This window comes from Taeniopygia guttata, chromosome 12, assembly GCF_048771995.1.
Source record: "Taeniopygia guttata chromosome 12, bTaeGut7.mat, whole genome shotgun sequence".
NCBI classification, from domain to species: domain Eukaryota; kingdom Metazoa; phylum Chordata; class Aves; order Passeriformes; family Estrildidae; genus Taeniopygia; species Taeniopygia guttata.
This window is the reverse complement of record NC_133037.1, coordinates 10,902,013-10,921,460: the sequence shown is the minus strand read 5'-3', so window position 1 is coordinate 10,921,460 and position 19,448 is coordinate 10,902,013. Positions and strand designations below refer to the sequence as shown.

The 19,448-nt window shown below is 49.2% G+C and overlaps 1 protein-coding gene across 1 annotated transcript in view; it reads right to left on the bottom strand.

The window, feature by feature from the left end:
* Positions 1-2,052: 2,052 nt before the first annotated feature.
* Positions 2,053-19,448, bottom strand: part of PODXL2 (podocalyxin like 2) — a 32,400-nt gene continuing 15,004 nt past the window's right edge. Inside the window, exons 3-8 of the mRNA XM_030283500.4 lie at positions 13,658-14,541; positions 12,565-12,639; positions 9,469-9,625; positions 8,552-8,613; positions 6,722-6,901; positions 2,053-6,383 (exon numbers count right to left, since the gene is read on the bottom strand). Of these exons, the coding sequence (XP_030139360.4) occupies positions 6,174-6,383; positions 6,722-6,901; positions 8,552-8,613; positions 9,469-9,625; positions 12,565-12,639; positions 13,658-14,541 (1,568 nt within the window). The 3' untranslated portion in view covers positions 2,053-6,173. The remainder of the gene's footprint in view (positions 6,384-6,721; positions 6,902-8,551; positions 8,614-9,468; positions 9,626-12,564; positions 12,640-13,657; positions 14,542-19,448) is intronic.

Here is a 19,448-nt window from a genome sequence, read left to right as displayed (position 1 = left end):
ACAACTGCCGGCCGCGCTGCGTGCGCACACGGGGCGGAGCTCGGGAACAGGGAAACTGCCCTGGAAATACCGGGGAACCGGGGCTGGGGAAAAGGGAAACTGCGCTGGAAATACCGGGGAAACCGGGGCTCGGGAACAGGGAAACTGCGCTGGAAATACCGGGGAAACAGGGGCTCGGGAAAAGGGAAACTGCGCTGGAAATACCGGGGAACCGGGGCTCGGGAAAAGGGAAACTGCGCTGGAAATACCGGGGAACCGGGGCTCGGGAAAAGGGAAACTGCGCTGGAAATACCGGGGAAACCGGGGCTCGGGAACAGGGAAACTGCGCTGGAAATACCGGGGAAACAGGGGCTCGGGAAAAGGGAAACTGCGCTGGAAATACCGGGGAAACACGGGTTTGGGAAAAGGGAAACTGCGCTGGAAATACCGGGGGAACCGGGGCTCGGGAAAAGGGAAACTGCGCTGGAAATACCGGACTGGAACCGGGGCTCGGGAAAAGGGAAACTGCGCTGGAAATACCGGGGGAACCGGGGCTCGGGAAAAGGGAAACTGTCCTGAAAATACCGGGCTGGAACCGGGGCTCGGGAAAAGGGAAACTGCGCTGGAAATACCGGGGAACCGGGGCTCGGGAAAAGGGAAACTGCGCTGGAAATACCGGACTGGAACCGGGGCTCGGGAAAAGGGAAGCTGCGCTGGAAATACCCGGGAGCCGGGGCTCGGGAACAGGGAAACTGCGCTGGAAATACCGGGGAACCGGGGCTCGGAAAAAGGGAATCTGCGCTGGAAATACCGGGGAACCGGGGCTCGGGAAAAGGGAAACTGCGCTGGAAATACCGGGGAACCGGGGCTCGGGAAAAGGGAAACTGTCCTGAAAATACCGGGGGAACCGGGGCTCGGGAAAAGGGAAACTGTCCTGAAAATACCGGGGAACCGGGGCTCGGGAAAAGGGAAACTGCGCTGGAAATACCGGGGAACCGGGGCTCGGGAAAAGGGAAACTGCGCTGGAAATACCGGGGAAACACGGGTTTGGGAAAAGGGAAACTGCGCTGGAAATACCGGGGAAACCGGGGCTCGGGAAAAGGAAACTGCGCTGGAAATACCGGGGAAACCGGGGCTCGGGAAAAGGGAAACTGCGCTGGAAATACCGGACTGGAACCGGGGCTCGGGAAAAGGGAAACTGCCCTGCACAAACCGGGGAAACTGGGCTGGAACCGGGGTTTGGGAAAACTGCCCTGAACAAACCAGGGGAACTGGGCTGGAACACACCTGAGGAGGGGAGTTGGCCCAGAACATGGCTGGGATGGGGTCTGGGACATGTGGCAGGGATCTCTTGGACTAGTGCAGCTGTGACAATAGGGGGTCTCCTTAATCCGTTCCAAGGTAGGTGCCAAGAGGATGGTGACAGACTTTGGTGGTGCCCAGCGACAGGACGAGGAGCAAAGGCTATAAACCAAAACACAAGAAGTTCCACCTCAACATGAGAAATAATTTCTTTAGGCTGAGGGTGGCAGGGCCCTGGAACAGCTGCTCAGGGAGTCTTGGGGGACATTCAAGCATTACCTGGACGTGTTCCTATGTCACCTGCTCTGGGTGACCCTGCCTTGGCAGGGGGCTGGGCTGGATAATCTCCAGAGGTTCCTTCCAACCCTAATAATTCTGTGATTCTGTAGGGGTCTAGGTCTGGAGCAGCTGTGGGATGGTGGAGAGCTGCATGGGACACACATGGCACAGGGCACACAGGCAGGGACTCTGCTGTGGAACAGAGGCTTGTGCTAAGCCACTCTAGCAGGAAAGGTGCCCTGGGCTGGTTCTGTGGGTACTGGAGGGGTAGAGTATGCCATGGGGGAAGCCAGTTTCCACAGCCTGGGCACCTGGCGTGGCTCAGGGCTTCCACAGAAATCTGTGATGGGAGAATTAAGGAGTGTACTGTGGGGAAGGGGAGCCAGGCTGACAACCCCCGTCCTGGCAGAGAAACCCTGGCCAATACTGCATTACGAGATGCAGTAGACACGAATTCAGGCAGATCTAACCAAGCAAAGCACTGCGCTCGGGTCAGTGTTCAAACACCCTGGAGGTGTGTTTTATTGCAAAGAAAACAAAACCACAACCCTGCTATTTCCAGGGCCAGACACAAGTGTTTCTAAGTGTTCTCCGGCAGCAATCCCGAGCAGTGGCCAGGGCTTGCAGTTTGTGTCCAGCAGGAATGAAGGTGTTGAGAACAGCTCAAAGCCTGGCTGTCAGCATAGATGAGCACATGAGGTTCTCGTGAAACAGCACAGATGAAGGTGCTTGTGGTGTCTGACTGTTGGAGCTGTCCCAAACCTGCTGCAAAGGTTAGATGTGCTCCTGCATGGCTGCAAAGGCAGATGGGAACAGACAAGTTGCTGATGGCAGTCGCTGCAGCGGGACCCTGCTGCAATGCTCTACGGTCACACTGCAATAGTCCTTAGGATAATGTACCTTCATTTCACACCATATCCTCTGCCAGAGGGATCCTTAAAGTGTCTCTTGAACTGTATTATCAAGCTGCATTACATCCTTCATTATCCAGTGCAATTACTGGGTCACTCCTCATTTGTTTCTTTCCACCCTACATACCCCAAGGCGGCGTGCAGGATGTAGAGTCCCAGGACATGTTAGATTCCATGTTACAGGTGCAGTTCCAGATCTCCATGTGACACCTTGGAGTATTCTGCAGCTTGGCCATCCCAGATCACACCTGGCCATGATCCCACAGAGATGGAGAGCCACTCTGCTCTTGGCCGTGCACCCAGACGATGTTATCGCTGATGTTCCCCGAGGCACTGCACTCCTCACACAGCACCTGATGGAGGTTCTTCACTCTCCCTGAAGAACCACCTCCATTTCAAGGCAGAGTCCCTGCATTCTAGCTGTGGTCCCACGGAGCAGAGGGAGAAGTGGCAGACAAAGCAGGAAGATGGAGCTGAGACCCTGTGTTGCTACCCAGGGCCTGTATACTGGTGACTCCAGGGAAGGTCCCGTCTCACTACTTTGTAGACAAGGATGTCCTCACACAAAACATCCTTGACATGCCTGGTACAAGTCCCTCTGCTCACAGTCGAGTCCTCCAGCCCCTCGTGAATAAAGCAGGTTATCCTAGGCAAGTCACAGGAAACAAATACCAAAGCTAAGGGAAAAGTTCTTTTTTTTTTTTTAATTTTCCGTTTCCAACTCCCAACTGCCACCAGGTGTCAGTGCAACCAAACATTAGATGGAATTATGGTACTGTCCGAGAAAGTTTTCCAGGAATTGCTTTGTCTCCTGCATCTGCTCTGTCACCTGGCACACTGCTCTGAGAAGTCCAGCTTTCACAGTTTTTATCAAAAAGAAGTTTAACTATATTAGGGTGATAGAAAAGCTTCCTGTTACAAATGCTAAGACAAAGATTTTCTTCCTCTTTACATCCTCCCTTGTGCAGAGCTGGAAATGCAAGCACTGGACAGAGTAAACAGCCTTTCTACAGTGCTTCCCAGCCTGCAGCTCCCCGGAGATGACCCATCTCTGCAGGGCTGGCAGGAGAGGGACAACAGTGCAATCGACTTGACAAGATCAGCCTAGTGCAAAAAAATGATACAGAGAAAAAACAGACTGTAAAAGGATAAAAAGTATCACCAGACTAAAGTGAAAGTCTATCAACCAGTAGATTTCTGAAGCTAAACTGGGATCATACAGCCAGGTGCACCCTGTCAAAGACAGCAGAAAAGTGTCCTCAGCCTCACAACAGCCACCCTTAACGTGTTTCTCAGATTATCTGGATATTCCAGACAGAGAACAGCATCTCTGGAAAATCCTCCAGGCCACAAGAGGCCAGAAGAGCAAATTAGGAGAACTTGCTAGCTGATTATTGAACCCACATTGCCCCCTTGGTTTCTTTAAAGTTTGAAGACTTTACACAAGACTGGGAGATGCTGAGCCCAGCCAGTAGCATTGCTTTATCAGTGCCTTGCTGTTTCTCTGAATTAGGATAGTGGAGAGAAAACAGGGCAGCAAAGTAGCTCTTAGCAGGGATATGCACCAAGGAAGCGATCTGTGGGTGAAATTACTCACATTGGATTGGTGGCATTGCATTAGCTTTTTAACAGCCACTGGGCATTAAAAACATATTTGATGAGGATTATTGGACTTGGAAAGATTTACACGGTGCAGCTGCCTAAAGGCCAGAGGCATGCCAGGCCCCATTATGCTAAGTGCTATAAAACCTCAAATTTTAACTCCATGCTTTAATTTACTCACCATAACAACAATTTGCATTTAATCCTGTGAGCTCCAAAGTGCCTTCAACACAGCCAATGGACCTGCGCAGTTTTACTGCACAGACCCAACAAACTCAGCAGGAGCCACAGTGAAGGGTGGTCAGAGAGGGTCACGTATGGCTGTCTGCATACTTGGACTGACCCCCACCACCAACTGCTGGGGCAGGAGAAGGAACTCTGAGCATCTCTGCAACCCTACCAAGGTACAAAACGAGCTGATGATCACTGTGTCCTACATAACACCAGAAAAGATATGGAGGCAGGCTAAAACCACTGAAAATTGGAATCTGGATAGGAAACCGACGGTTATCACCTTTCTTGAATCCCTAACAAACTGGTATCAGAGTGGTCCTACATCGAGGTGATCTGTGATTCAGTCTGTATGCAAAGCGCTACACAAACTGCAACAACAGGCTCTTGCACCTTGACTTTAGGCACACCCACCAGAGAGAAACATGCTAGAGGTCTCTATACATACAGTGAGAGATTTACAGGCTGCACATCTGGGGCCTCTGTGTACAAAGGTTCCCTTCAAGACTAGTGTGAAGCTGCATCTCACAGGAAGCAAGCATGCAGATCACCACCACTAGGGAGAGAAGTACTGGTGCCTCTGAGTGAAGCAAGTCCCTCAATCCCCAATGACAGAAGAAACAAATGTTCTGGGATTTCAGGCTTGACAGTAGTTTAGGGAGGGCTCAGCGAACAATTAGGCATATTCACGTGCCTCACATCTTCAGGGAGCTGGAGCCTCAAAGTTGCCTGAGGCATGCCTGAGAAACATTCATTGGGGAGCTCTTACATCCGATTCTCATCTTATCAGAACTGGCTCTTCCATTGTTTAAATGCAGTGATTTTAAAGATGTTACCCTGAATTATACCTGTGGGATATTAAACACTTCCACCCTTCCCTTAGGGCAAGATGCTGAAATTGAAACAAAAGGATGAGAACATTACTTGTTTCCCTACTTAAAAAGTTTCACACAGTCTTTGTATTTACTGCAAAATGACTAACTGAAACCAAATTAACCTGAAAAATAGAACTGGAGTGGGAAAGGCCAGCCAGTTTAAAACTTACACAAGACAAAGGATATTTTCCTGCTGATTTCCCAGGCTATTGTGAAAGAGGCATGTAAACACCACTTTTGAGAAATGTTCCAACCTAAAGCAAATTTCCATCTAAAATGCACCATGGCACTGAATTCTCTGCAATCAGTCAAGCAAGGGTAAAGTGCTCAAACTTTGCAAGCTCAGCTTGGAGTTGTGGAGCTGAAAAAAGGAGTGGGGCTGTTTGTGGTACCAGAGGTGAAGTGAGATGACAGCAGGGAGTGGTGGGAGGGGTGTTTTCCCCAAATGTAAACGTCAGCTCTCATACAATTAGTAGCTGAATGCTAGAGCACTAAAAAACCTGTTTTCACATGGGGAATGCAAACTCTGCCCAGGACATGGACAGAATCTTGCCTCCCCTCCATCCAGAATGCACAGGTTTTACTGCACCTGCATGGACTGAATGTGGTCAGTATTTGGAAAGTAAATTTACTCCCCAGATCTGGACTCTTGGTGGCAGGCAGCCCCACCAACTTGTTTCTCCAATCCAGACACTCTCAGCCACTACCACAGAGCTACAGTAAGTGCATTTAAAGGTGATGAAAGCATTGGTGCTACTGATAGGAACACACACACAGAGATCTATAAACCCACCCCTCCCACTTCCCTCTGTTCCGTGATCCTCCTGGCTCCAAGCCTCAGATGCAGGCTCAGGACTTCCGTAGGGAAAACTTGCCCAAAGACTTGTTCAAAGGTTTTAAGAAGTTCCTGAGAAGCCACCTGATCCCATGGTCCACCAGTCAAGATAGGAGAAAAACAAGTGTGTTGACGAGGGTGGTTCCCTCCTTTCTTTTTCTAAAGATGCGTGTCTTCCTCAAATACATCCACATCCTCGCTCGCCTGCTTATTGATCAGGACATCCCAGCTGTCGGGGCCATTGATGGTGTTTCCCCCGTTCACGCTCGGCTTCTTCTCCTGCATTTCCGACTGGCTGTCGCTGGCCACGTCCAAAGTGGGGTTGTCATGGCAGCCGTTCTCAACAAAGCGCAGCTCCTCGCCATGTGACTGCCAGGGACGAGGGGACACAAAGGGAGACAAAGGGGGACAGGTCTTAATGCTGCTGAGAAACACAATCAGACCAGGCTATGAGGGTCATCGAGACCTTTGCAGAGTCAGTGGGAAGACGTAGATTTATTCCCAGCCCAACCCTCACCCTGGAAATGAGCTGTCCTAAGCACATTTGCATCTCTCTTACACCTGAATGAACTCCACTGCTGCTCCAGCAGTGTATCCAGCTATGTCCCACAACTGGACAGGGGAAAACAATTGCCCTCTTAACTTTCCAATCTCTTCATCCCAAGGACTAAGAGTCTGGCCACCTTCTCCACCCATCCAGTGCTCACCATGTTCTTCATCTTGGGCAGGCGCCTCTGCCAGCAGTTGTAGATGAGTCCCAGGACGATGATGATGGCGCAGATGGAGCCGATGATCACCAGCACCACGAAGAGCTTCCCATAATCACTGCGCGTCTGGTTAGGGTGCGACTGGCAGCTCGTGGTGGTCGTGTAGTTCTGGATACCAATCTGGAAGGAAGGAAGCAGTACACTAAAAGTCCTGACCTGCAGGCAGATAGACTTTCCAAGGTCCAAGTACAGGATCATGAATGTGGGCCGAGGAAGTAAAAGCCAAGGTTGGAGACTCAGGTTGTACACTGTCTGACATTAATAGAAGCTCATAACTATACATAACACCATTTTCCATGAAAGCTGACACATCAGCAAATGACAGCAGGCACAATTTTATTTTCCTCACCTGCACAAGGTGTGTACATTTATGTATGACAAGGAGGTTTTCATGGGAGAAACTGTCCAAGACTGAGAGTCCCCAAGACAAACTATCGACCTCTGATGGATACTGAGGCTTTGGTAACTGCTTTGCAGAGAATGTAACCCTAATAAATAGGTTTCCATTAAAGCTCAGGTCCTAAGAGAGCATAGTGGTATTTACAAGGTCTTGAAAGTAGAGAGCTGCCAGCTGAGCCTAGAAGCTTAGGAATAGCTCCCTGAGAAACTGGCCCCCTGTGGCTGTCAGCAAACAGCCCAGTCTTGGTCCCACAGTGACTTGGCAGATTTGAAACAGGTTATGTATCAATTCAGTAGTGTGACAGGTGTCAGAGAATATCCTTCCTCCTCCTTGCAATCTCATGCTTGTGCAAGGGCAGCATTGTGAGCAGAGTTTCATTACTGACAGAGCCAGAGAGCCAGAGGCATGGGGCAAGGAGGCTCTGGTACAACTCATATTAACACGGGGCCACAGTTGCAAAGTTAAACCTTGCATCCACACAAATCCTTCTTTCTGGGCAGTTCTAGCTGCTGAAACTTCAGTCACACAATTTCTACAGGGTTGGCTTTTTGCACTTTCTCTGGAGTAAGCCAATCAATACACCACTGAGCAGTTAATTTGCTTTGTCTAACTGCACCAGTTTGTTGGGTCAGGTGAAAACCTGAGAGCAGACAGCCAGCGAGGCAGTGGCTCAATCCTGCTGCTAAAATCAGCAAAATTAATCCAGTGGTTGGCATAAAAAACTCAAGCAGAATCAGGTCCTCAGTGCCTACATACCCTGTAGGACAAAGGGGCAAAGCCAGAGATCATGGGACTGATTTGTCCTCATCGCTATCCTCTTCCAATATGCCCAGGGTTAGAAGGGAATATGTGAGGCCTAAAGGCAAATGGCAGAGGAGTCTGGCATCCACTGACCCAGGTCCTCTGCCTGCCCTTGTGGAGGCAGTTGTTTAAGAAGTGAAATGCAGACCCTGGAATTGTAGAAGGTGTGTGAACGTGTCAAGAGAAGCCAATGCATGTAAAACAGCCGGAGGATGAAAGAGCAGGGCCAAATGTGGGGGTCTGCAGCACCCGCACTGCTTTGGACAATAGTATGGAAGGGGTAACACTGAGAATCCCTACAAAATTAATGTGTGAAAAGCAGTCTCACAACCAAGCCAGAAAAGCAGGGAGGAAATAACCCATAGTTACTCTCTTAAAAGGAGCAGACATTTGAAGGTCTGGCTGCTACCAGCGACGGGAGAAGGGAGGTTGCCAAGCATCTGACTCACCTGTTTGCCTGCTGTGGGTTCAGCACTTGGTTAGCCTGAGATATGCTCCCAGTTTTCAAGTTGCTTATTTTAATTGTATAACCAGTCTTAACAAATGGATGCAGGCAGACAGGCTCTTACCTCAGCTAAGCTCCTCTTAACATCCCCCAGTGCCATGAGAACATCTTTTGTAGGGATAACGCCTGTAAAGTAGAGGAAGAGATCAGTGCTGCTCTCAGCTCAGGTTAGTCAGATGTATTCATCAGTATAAAATCCCCAACAGGATGGAGGCAGGGAAACACACATTTTGTTCATTGGTGTTTTATGTCAGGAGGCTGAAAGAGCACAGGATCACAGACAAGGCTAGCTCCAAATACTCTTTTTTAAAAGAGTAAAAAAATCCAGGGATGAACTAATATCAGAGCAACCTAGGTACCCTCCCTACCACCACAGAAGCTCTCAGGATCCGTGTCTGCTCTGGGAGTGAGTAGCAGCACTCAGAAAGTCATGGAGACAGGTTCACAGGGGTCAAAGAGGCCATCATGTCAACATTAGAAACCTCTGTCAGTAAGCAGGCAGGAAAAGGACCCCCGTATAAAAACAGGAATAAAGAGATGGTAAAATGTTCCAGCCCAGCCCATGTTCATTGTCAGCTTTTGTTTCTTTGGGGATGAAGGAGGGCACTGTGAGGACCATCCCAGTTTGGACAGGACTTCAGAATTGATAGGTTAGGAAGTGAACCAAGAGCAGGCTGTCATATTCTACCATGGAGGAGGGTACATAAGGAGAAACCTGACAGATGCTCATGGGAAGGCAATCCAGGGAGGCAGCAAAGCGCCAAAGTGCGAAGTGCAGTGCTTCGTGCAAGCAGTGAGGGACAACCCAGAAGGCAGATGTGAAGAAAGATGTTCTCAGTCCCTCTGCATCCCTCAAGTCCAGTGAACACTGAGAACTGGTGGGGTTGAAATGGACTGGACAGCAAAAGCTCCTTCCAACATGGCTGTGCACCTCCATTAGGGAGCCCCTTAAATACACTCCCCATCACAGGAAGCACTTACCCTGTTCCCCTGCCAGCGTCATTAGCAAGTGCTTGTCATTCTCATTGGGTTTGCTCAGAGAGATGAGCCAGCGGTCCTGCAGCCCCTCTGCCTGCCTGGAGAAGGCATCCTCCACCAGTGCCAACAGCTGGGGACCCCTCTCCAACCGAAATTCCTCCTGCCACAGAAAAGGAACCTTGGTGAGTGCATGGCAGGCACAAGGCAGCTGTAGCACTGCAGGGCTGGTACAGCTGAGACCTCACACATGCCCAAAAGCCAGCAGTGTTAAACCTGGTGCAACATTCTGCTGCACCGTGCCCCAGGCTGGAGCCACACACATCTCCCAATGCACCAACCTTCCTCCTCAGCTCCTGTGGCTGCCACATGCCCCACACCCAGCCCAGCTCTCCTGGCACACAGGGATCCTGGAGCAACATTACGGTGCAAGGTGAGCAGGAAGGAGCCAGGCCCCTGCCCACAGCCAGCGCTGGGTCAGCAGGTGCCGCTCAGCCTGACGTGCTCCAGCCATCCCTCAGCAGGCGCCTGTGCTGCTTTCTCACTCCTGTGCTTCTATTCTCATCTCCAGTTGCCATGCCAACCTGAAGGCCACACAGATGATTAATAAAATGGAGAGTTCTCGTTGCCATGGCAATTTGAAGCGCTCAGGGCAGGCACAGGCCTGTGCCAAAAATGGCCTAATTGGACATCGATGACTGGAGCCTGAATCACAAGAGCTGGCAGTGCCTCCTCTCATGAAATGATGGGTTTTGGTATGGGGAGGCAGGAGGAGCTGTGTGAGGAAGCAGCGCTGTGATGGAGCACCACGATGCTCAGCTGCAGCTCCATGGTCCCACTGCCAGTCTGAGGCCCTCATTTGGGGATGCAGAGGAAAGGGGAGCAGCTGAGCCAGAAGCAGAAGGACAGACGCGAGGTTCCCCCTGGTGATGGGAAAAGCAGAGGCTGCAGAGCACTGATCAATTCTCCATGGTGGAGAGGAGGGAGCAGTGAAGGAGCCTGAATGCACCTATGCCAAGGTGGAGGTCACCTCCCGATGCATAGCCAGGTAGCACTGCTGGGTGAGATCCTGCAGTCCTCATTTGGGCAAACTTTCCAGGTATGTTGAGTGGGAGATTTGCCCAGAGAGAGACTGAAGTGATTCCCTTACCTGGAGCCCACTGGGAAGACAAACAGGCTTCCAGCTTAACACAGAAATACAGACATGATCCCCGCAGCAGGTAAAAGCCTGGTGCCATGAAGTGTATTGAAGCTCAAAGTGCAACCTTCTGGAAGGAGCTAAGCACACTCCTTGTCCCTCAGATTTTCAGTGGGACTTGATACACACCAGATCACGGCACCAAAAGATGGAAATATGTGAAGAATACCAACTCACACTAATTTATACTACAGCACTTGCAACACAGATTCTCCCTCTAAACCCCAACACCAGAGCTCCAATACAGAAACCAAAAAACAAAAGGGACAGGCAGACAGTAGGTGAGATGCCCAAACTGAGCAAATTACCACGGGTAGGAAACAAACTGCATCAACATCAGTGGAAAGATGAAGAGCTTGATTCTAACTTCACTCATGCAAAGTAGTAATGGAGGCAGGGAATGATGAGATGCTCATGTTAAATATGTATGTCGACAAATGTCCCTTTGAATAAGGGGTAGTACAGCACAAATCATTCACTGGGAAATGTGTTTTGAAACATGAAATCAAGTAGAAAAACAGTTCAGTCCTGCCTATCCCAAGGCACCATCTTCCTCCAGCAAGGCAGAACTGAGGATTCAACAGCAAAGACATAATTTGATCAAGAGACATCTGCCCATCTGCTTTTCAGTTCTTCCCCTTACAGAGGTTTAAACAACACAAGTACAAGTGACCATGAAAGGAATTTACTACATATTACAAAATTAACTAGCATTTAAAGTCCACAGAGATAGTGGAGAGAGGGATGGGGACATGAAGGAAACAGGACAGAAGGACTCTGGTTTTCAAGGACTTCTTTTCTGCATTACAATTGTGGACTGTAGCAGAGCTACATAAAGCCCTCCACACTGGTTTTCCTAAATTAGGAGGAAAAAGACTGACTTTTGATCTATTCTTAGAGCAGTCAGCATGCCTTACTGTGTATAGGAATTTCCCCATTTTCCCTGTCCCTGAAAAAGGTCACCTTTATACAAAAAAAGCAAAGCAAATCCACCAAGTACTCATCAGCAGCGGCAAGAGGTCAGTGCCAGAGAGCAACCCTGCAGTAACAGAACCAGCTGGCTCTGCCCACAGCAGGAGCCCCACAAAGCAGGAGTGCAGATGCACAAGGCCAGAACACAATTCCTCAATGAAACATTTTGGTGTCAGGTTGTCAGGCTTATAACAATTTCTTAGAATTATGAAAGGCACCTTGACCCCAGGCCTTTCACAACTGGTTTTTAAGTGCCTGATAAAAGGCCCAACCGAAGTGAACAAACCCTTTTATCAGGGATCCACAACGAACTCTGGGCTCATGAATTAACTGCAGCTTTATGAGATGGATGGACAGACATTGGATTAGCAGAGCATGGCTGGTTAACAGATACAGATAACACACAAGATAATAGGGTTGGGAGAAGAGACCCTTAAGGAAGATTTAGTGATAACTGCTTGATACTTATCCATGCACAGTGCAAATGGGAGTCCCTATTCCTCTGAGCCACCAGAGGATTGTTACTATATGCTGGAAGGAATGGAAGGAAAAGGAACAGAAGGAAGGAAGGAGAACTGCATTTAATCCTGTAAGAGGTGCAATGTTAAAAGCTCTCATGTCTCACGACAATCCAGGTACTGACTGGCACAGACGAGCAGCCAGAAGTTAGTAAAAAATCCAATATGGAACTGATGTGTGTCCAATATGTGCTAGACTTGGAGCAAAATCATCTCTCTCCACCCACTCTTTTTTCCCTTTTGGAGAACAGGAATATTTCTGTCCTTCTCCCTTTCTCTTCACAGCCTCTGTATGTTGAGATTTAGTGCTTTTAAAATGTTTTGTGGTGAAAGCAGACAGCAAGAGCTGTGCCTGCCTTCACTTTCCTAAACACCATTGCCCCCATGCCATCAAATCTCTTTGGACTGACTTACACAGTCAATGTTATCCGACATATTCAGGATGATATAGTTCTTTCCCGCAAGGTTGCTCCAGTCTTTACAGATCACCTGGAGAGACAAGACAAAGACAGCTGGGTTCAGGTGTGAATGTAACTCTGCTGCTGAAAGCACAAGGGACAGGAGCAAGGCACTGTGCCATACTCCCAGAAGCACTTCTCAAAGGATGTGACTGTCCTTTAACTCTCTGTTCTAAGGAGCAATCACCATTTCAGTGCTAACACAGAACAGGGACAAAGTTACTCTGCCAGCTTGCCACAGCTCAGCTTGACCTTCCTCCTCTATCTAGACTCAAGGAGGATACAGGTTCTCAGTGGAAAACTCTCTAGCCTGCAGCCTTATCAGCACTTTACACAAAACCTAACAGGAGCCTCTGTGGTCCTTAAACAAACTGGTGAGACAGGGCAGCACTTTGCAGGCAGGATAGAATGCAGAGAGGGATTAAGTCACTTGGTCAGGCTCCTGAGTACCATGGGGTAGAAAGTAAAATTAAAAGCTTTGCTTGGTACTGTCTCACCAGTCAGTTCCTGATACATATCTTCTCTTAACCAGCTGCCAGTTTGCTGGATTCATGAACTGCAGTTCACCTCTCCTCTCCCACAGGCTCTTCTAGACCAATATCCTCACACAGAACTGTACTCTGCTCCACCTGCTCTGCATCTGGTCCCTGCAGGCAGCGGTAGCAAAAACAGCACTTTCTTCTCACTGCCCTTCCAGAAATCCTTGGGGCCGTGTTTGTCCTGACACTTCCAATAATGCAGGCTGAGGAAACGAGGAGTTTTCTCGGCTGTGCATGCCGCAGAAGAAAGGTGTTCAGCTCCTGTTTATCAAAAGCGGGATTTTGTGCATCTAGGAAGATGTGAGGGGCCAGGACTTTCACCAAGGATGATGGATGGACCCTTAAGAACTGCTGTGAATAACTCTCCCTAAAAATTCAGTTTTGACTGGGTGAACAGAAAAACATACTTCCAGCAGTCAGACTCAGGGATGGGCTTAAACACTCCCCAGGAGTGAAGTACCCAAATATCCCCACTGCACCTCCCAGCCCAGCCCCTGCTCCCAGTGCAACCTGAGCCGAGTCCCAGGGCAGCTCCGTTGGCAGCACGGCCATGCGGGCATCCCCAGCCTGGGGGGACGAGCTCCTCTCTGCTGCCGCAGTCTCGGTGGCTGACTCGGTGTCATTCCAAAGAGGATCCAGCGCAGGCTCATCAGCTCTGTCCCACAGAGACACAGAAGAGGGCTGCTGCTCACTACCAGGAAGAGTCTGGGTGCCTGGGGAGCTGCTTGCAGGAGAGGGTGTCCCCACAGGCATTTCCACTGTCTGCTCTGTTTCAGTCAGCACCGTGGGCTCCAGCATCTCCCACCCCACCGTGGGCTCTGACACCTCCTCCCTGGCTGAACGCTCTTCCCCACCAGCCTCCACTGTGGTCTCTGCAAGCTCTGCTCCTGTTGTAGCCACAGTCAGCTCTGAATCTGCTCCCCCAACAGCCCAAGTGTCTCCAGTTGTCACCTCAAAGAGTTCTTCTGAATCAATGGGAGATCTCGCAGCAACAGTAGTAGAAAAAGTAGAGGGCACAGGTAGCAGACCTGGTCCCATGCTGCTCCCAAGGTCTAAGCCTGGAGAAACAGAATCCTCTTCTTGCCCTCCTAAGGCTGCCTCAGTAACACCTGGCTTGGCAGAGGCTGTGGAAAACAGAAGGGAGAAGGAGTCCTCTTGGTCCACTGGTTCAGAAGATGTAACCTCTGGTCCAGAAGTCTGGAGACTCTCCATTCCTCCTCTTGAGTGGTCAATAGGGAGCAGCCCCTCCTCTTCCTCCAGTGTGGAGAAAGGAGTGTGTAAGTCAGGCTCCACAAATTCTGCTGGTGGCTGGACAGTGGCCATTTCCCAGTTGTCTACTTGTGTCCCATTTCGTTTCAGCAATGACTTCTGAGATGAAGCAGGAAAGGTATAATCTAAAAAGAGATCCAAAAGATTTCATGTTACATCTGAACTAAGAACTCTGAGAGGCAAAGAATATCCCATTAAGTGTCCAGCCACAGGTGGGGGTCAAATGGCAGAGACCCTCCAAGGGCAGGTAGCCTGCCACAGCAAAGAACCATCCCATCCAATATAAGCATTTCTCCATTTAACCATCCCATCCCATCCCAGTAAACCCATATTCCCAAGGGATAATTTCCATTTTTGTTGTTTCCACATCAGTCTGTCCATAGGCACTTTCACAGATAGTAATAAGTAACAGTTTTGCTACCTGGCGTCTTCAATTTGAGGTTATGAGTATCAGGAATCAGCTAGAACCCAGAGATTCATTTCAGATGGGATTGAGAAAGATATGGGGTGGTAGCAGCAGTCAGCCACACACTAAATGGGAAATACTACAGAAGAGAAACTAAAGCACAGGAAACCCAATCCTCCTTCCTGGCACAGCCAAGTAATACCACCAAACTCTGAATCGACCTGGGCATATGTGAAATGCAGAATTTTAGTTTGTACAGCACTTCAGAGCAGAAAAGTCATCCTACAAACATCTGCATTAGTTCTGCTTTGCTACAGCAGCTGAATCTAACTCCACTCCCTCCAACTACAGCCCCTGCTGTTCTGTGGATCTGACCACGAATGGAAGTGTTGTTGCTAGACAAACAGATGCTGAAGGAGATGCAGCTCACAAATGTAAGGTCAGAACAGGCTGGAGTTGGTTTCTTCTGAAAGCTAACAAGGAGCTGGGGACCCAGGAAAAGGAACGTATCTGTAAGATAAGATATGTTTAGCTCAGGGTGGCAGGCACAAATCCAGCAAGCATAAATCAACCTTCATCTTTCTTGAGAAACTGTTCATACCCACGGAGTTCTGTTTCAGGAGTCTGCATCCCAATTAACTGCCTTTCTCCCCAAGCCCAGCACGGCACATTCTCACTGAGAAGGGAAGGAAGACGATCCCTTCACAGCCAGAAATCAACCCCCTGCTCTGTCTATGGTTATTAAGTAAATGACTGTCTGAAATTCCCAAGGCTCCCGTCTCCTCTCCTGCCTGCCAAAGCAGATGCTCCACTGAGCACAGTGGGCAGCAGCTGTCTGGATGCCTTACAGAGATCTGCACAAAAAACCTCCAAGTCTCCCCAACTCCAATCCCTCGCTCGCTGCTGCCAGAGTGGGTGCAAGCTCCCGGGCAGAGAGGCCATGTCAGCACACACACCCACTGCCCTGGGTATTCCCTGGCAATCAGGACTGCCCGTGCTACTCCTGCCCAACCCTCCTGAGCAGGAAACACTCTGTTCCATCCACTCCAAGCAGGAGGTGTAAAGATCCTCCTGTTCAGCTGAAGCGTGGCTTTTCTAACCCACAGTTCGTTCCCTTTAAGGTGCCAGAAGCTCCTCCCAGATGTTGCCCAAAGATAAGTGTTGCCCAGCTGCTAACCTTCAGAGCCATGATGTAGAGACTGGCTCCAGTTCTGTCTGCAAAGAGGCCACTGGGATTCACTGCCCAGGGCAGGCAGAAATCATGTTGCTTTGCTGCTGTGTCTCACTAGAGAGCACCCCCCAGCTGACACCCCACCCAAAGACCCTGAGGATTAAAAGATTTTTGCTTCCCAACAACCAGCTGGTGATGCTTCCTCATAGGCCAAGGAGGCTGGTAAGAGCAATCAGTAGCAGCACAGACCAAAGAAAACCCATCTCTTCTTCACTGCCTGGCAATGGTCTTCCCAAAGGCCCATATCAACAGGTAACATCCCAGTGTCTGCAGACATGGTCACTGTTTGCTGGATGGATGGCAGGGACAGCCACAGGCCATGGGATTGAGGAAGTTTCAGTGGGACTTTCTTCAGACAGATAGGAAAGCTTAGTGCATCTCCCAGGGCTATGCTGCTCCTCCTGCTGCAGGGATAACTCAGAGTTTGCACCAAGAACCCCCTCTGCCCTGACATGCCGGGGGTGAAAAGCGAGGGGTTTGCCCTTTAAAACAAGGCCCTGTCAGATAAGATGTTATTTTCAAGGATCAATGATCCAATCTGCCATCTCCTTTGCCTAAAAGACATTCTAAGATATTCTCAAATCCTTTACACCTTCCTCTCTTCCGTGCTCTTCTTTCCACTTGGGGCAGAGCACAAACTGGCAGGCAGATGGGCACAGCAAAAAAACAAACCACAAAAAAGCAGCATGAGGTTCATCCCACGGGACTAGAAATGCTCCCAGACTGTCAGCTCTCCTTTGAAGTCACACACTCAACCTTTCCTTGGAATGCTCTGTCACAGATTAGTTGGCTCCTGTGGGGGAAAGCCCCACATGGTGCAGCTGTGCTGCCTTTCCACCAACAAGACCTAAAGATCTCAGAGGAACTGCTGCCTCTGCCATCTCTTCCAGTGTAGGACCCATCCCACTCTCTCCCAGCAGACTTCTATCTTACAAGGCAGCCAAAGATTGAAACCTGAGCTCTTCTCTAGACCAACAAATCAACAGGGTAAAGCAGACACAGGAATCCTCACACTTGCTACTAACTGGGTTAACATTCTCACTTGTCATCAGTTTCCCCATTACCCTGCATGTTAAACTGGGAACATCATTCCATCTGGTTCATAAGATCCTACTGATTAGAAACTCAACTCCTCTCAAACCCTGAGAGGGCTATTACTCAGATTCAAGTAGGGAACAGTGAAAGAAACTTGAGGCATAGGGGTACTGGATTGTGTTCCTTAAAACAGGGATCTCTCCATATAACCCAGTTACCAAAGGGGTTCAATCCCTTTCCAGGTTCAGGAAGGATCACAGAATCATCAAGGTTGGAAGAGACCTTCAAGATCTAGTCCAACCATCAACCCAGCAGCACTATTATCATCCCTAAACCATATCCCCAAGTGCCACATCCAGATGCCAACTGCAATGAGTCAATCCTTCCTTCCAGACTCTTCAGCTAGACAGTTCCTGTCTGGAATCAGCTCCTCCTGTCTCACTAACAAGGGCATCTGCCAACTTCTCAATATCAGATTTAAGGCACTTTAAAGTACTCATATTTCTTTTCATTTACACCCCTGTTCTTTGATGTGAAGGAAGTTTTGCATCCTGTCCATCTCCCTGGTATGATCTCAGCCCCTAAGCTGGTACCAGCATATTCTTCCCAAGCCTCCATCCAGACAAGCTGGCCTGTCATTCATCTGTGCAATGCAGAGCTAAGAGCTTGCCCATTTGAAGAGACTTCTCAGCGTTTCCATTGATTCCTATTCCCTCCAACCCTTAGGGAACTCAAAGGGCATCTCCCATTTTTAGCCCAAGGATGCCTGAGAAGAGAGAAGGTAGTAACTGCACACACCATCAGCTCCTTCCCTGTCAGGGTCTGCTGTCTTCCACCAAGATCAGGAGTAGGCTGGAGCACCAGAGGAGCTCGTGGCCACACACAGACATGGCATATGCCCCTCTCCCACCACAAACAAGAGCAGCAAGTCACAATGGAGCCAGCCTGATCACAGCGGGGACAGCTCAGGAGAACCAGCCACTGGAATAATGAAACTGTCCCAGCACCTCTGGCAAACAGTCTAGCAGGGATGGGCCAGAGGAGTGTAGCAGGCAGACATAGCTCTATGTCATGTACCCTCCCAGAGCTTCTCAGCCACACCATCCCCTTGGGAGACTGGTTCACCAATATGAAATTACACACCTCTGCCTCACCTCTTTACCACCACATCCTTAGCTTCACCCCTTAATAGCTTCCATCAGTGGTGGTATTATGCATATTGCAGCATCCAGCTGCCTCCCACAATCACCCAGCTTTTCCCTTCCAAGCTCTCTTACAAAAACCCTCAGGCAGTATTTTTGAAATAAACCATCTTTGATAGCCTTTCCAAGTCTTGCCCTTTGCATCTCCAAGCAGACCCAGGTCTGGGTCACACAGATCCATTTTCTTTGCCCAAAGGAGATAACTTTCCCTGGGAGAGGTGAACATGAGCTTCCAACCCATGCATAAACCACCATTCAGGCAACGTCCTGCTTTCTCCAAAATCAATACCAGAACTTCCCTGACATCAGATGGACCAAGACATGGCACTGTGACAAAGCACAATTCCCCAGCCAGACATTTAAGTCATTAAATTTCTGCTTCTCCATCATTCAGAAGAGCTGGTCTCAGTTACTGCCCTACAAGGTTCCCTACCTTGCATTTGTTATTAACTGTTTAAAGCAACTATGACAACTCAGGAAGAGGGTGATCCTCATTGTTTTTAGTACACATAACCTGACCATAAGGTGTTTATTGGATTAAACTGGAAGATCATGTTAGCCAGTGATTGAATTACTGATAACTAGAAGGTACTGTAATAATGACAAGACCATTCCTGGGTTCCAATCACAACACATAGCATCATTCACACTAAAACATCTGCCAACTTTGGGAATCACACGGTGCACTCTACTGAAAATGCAGCCAGGTCTGAAACTGTATCTGCTCTTTTTTTTGCAGTACAGAACAGTAAGGCTTACTGCAAAAAAGTCATACTCCAGCTGATTGAAACCACAGGGGGATTTCAAAGAGGCAAAATACAATTACTGGTGCTGGAATTAAGCCAGCTGGGGCTAATATACTAATCTTCCAGAAGAGCTAGGAGAGGTTATTATCTGCAACTCCAAGACAAGTCCACACACACAAAAGAGATCACAGTCAAAAGAGAGACCCAAAGTAGCAAAGTGATTAGGCCTCATTATGGTTGAATTTGCTTGAGGTACACACCGGGCACCAAAGACTACAGGTGTTCCCAAACAGCCTCACACCTTATTCCAGCTCAGCACACAGACTGCAATGAAGGCACAATAAGCCATCCTCAGTCAGGGAACACCCTGCCCACAAACCCTCTGTCACAGGTCAGCCTTTGGCAGCAATGT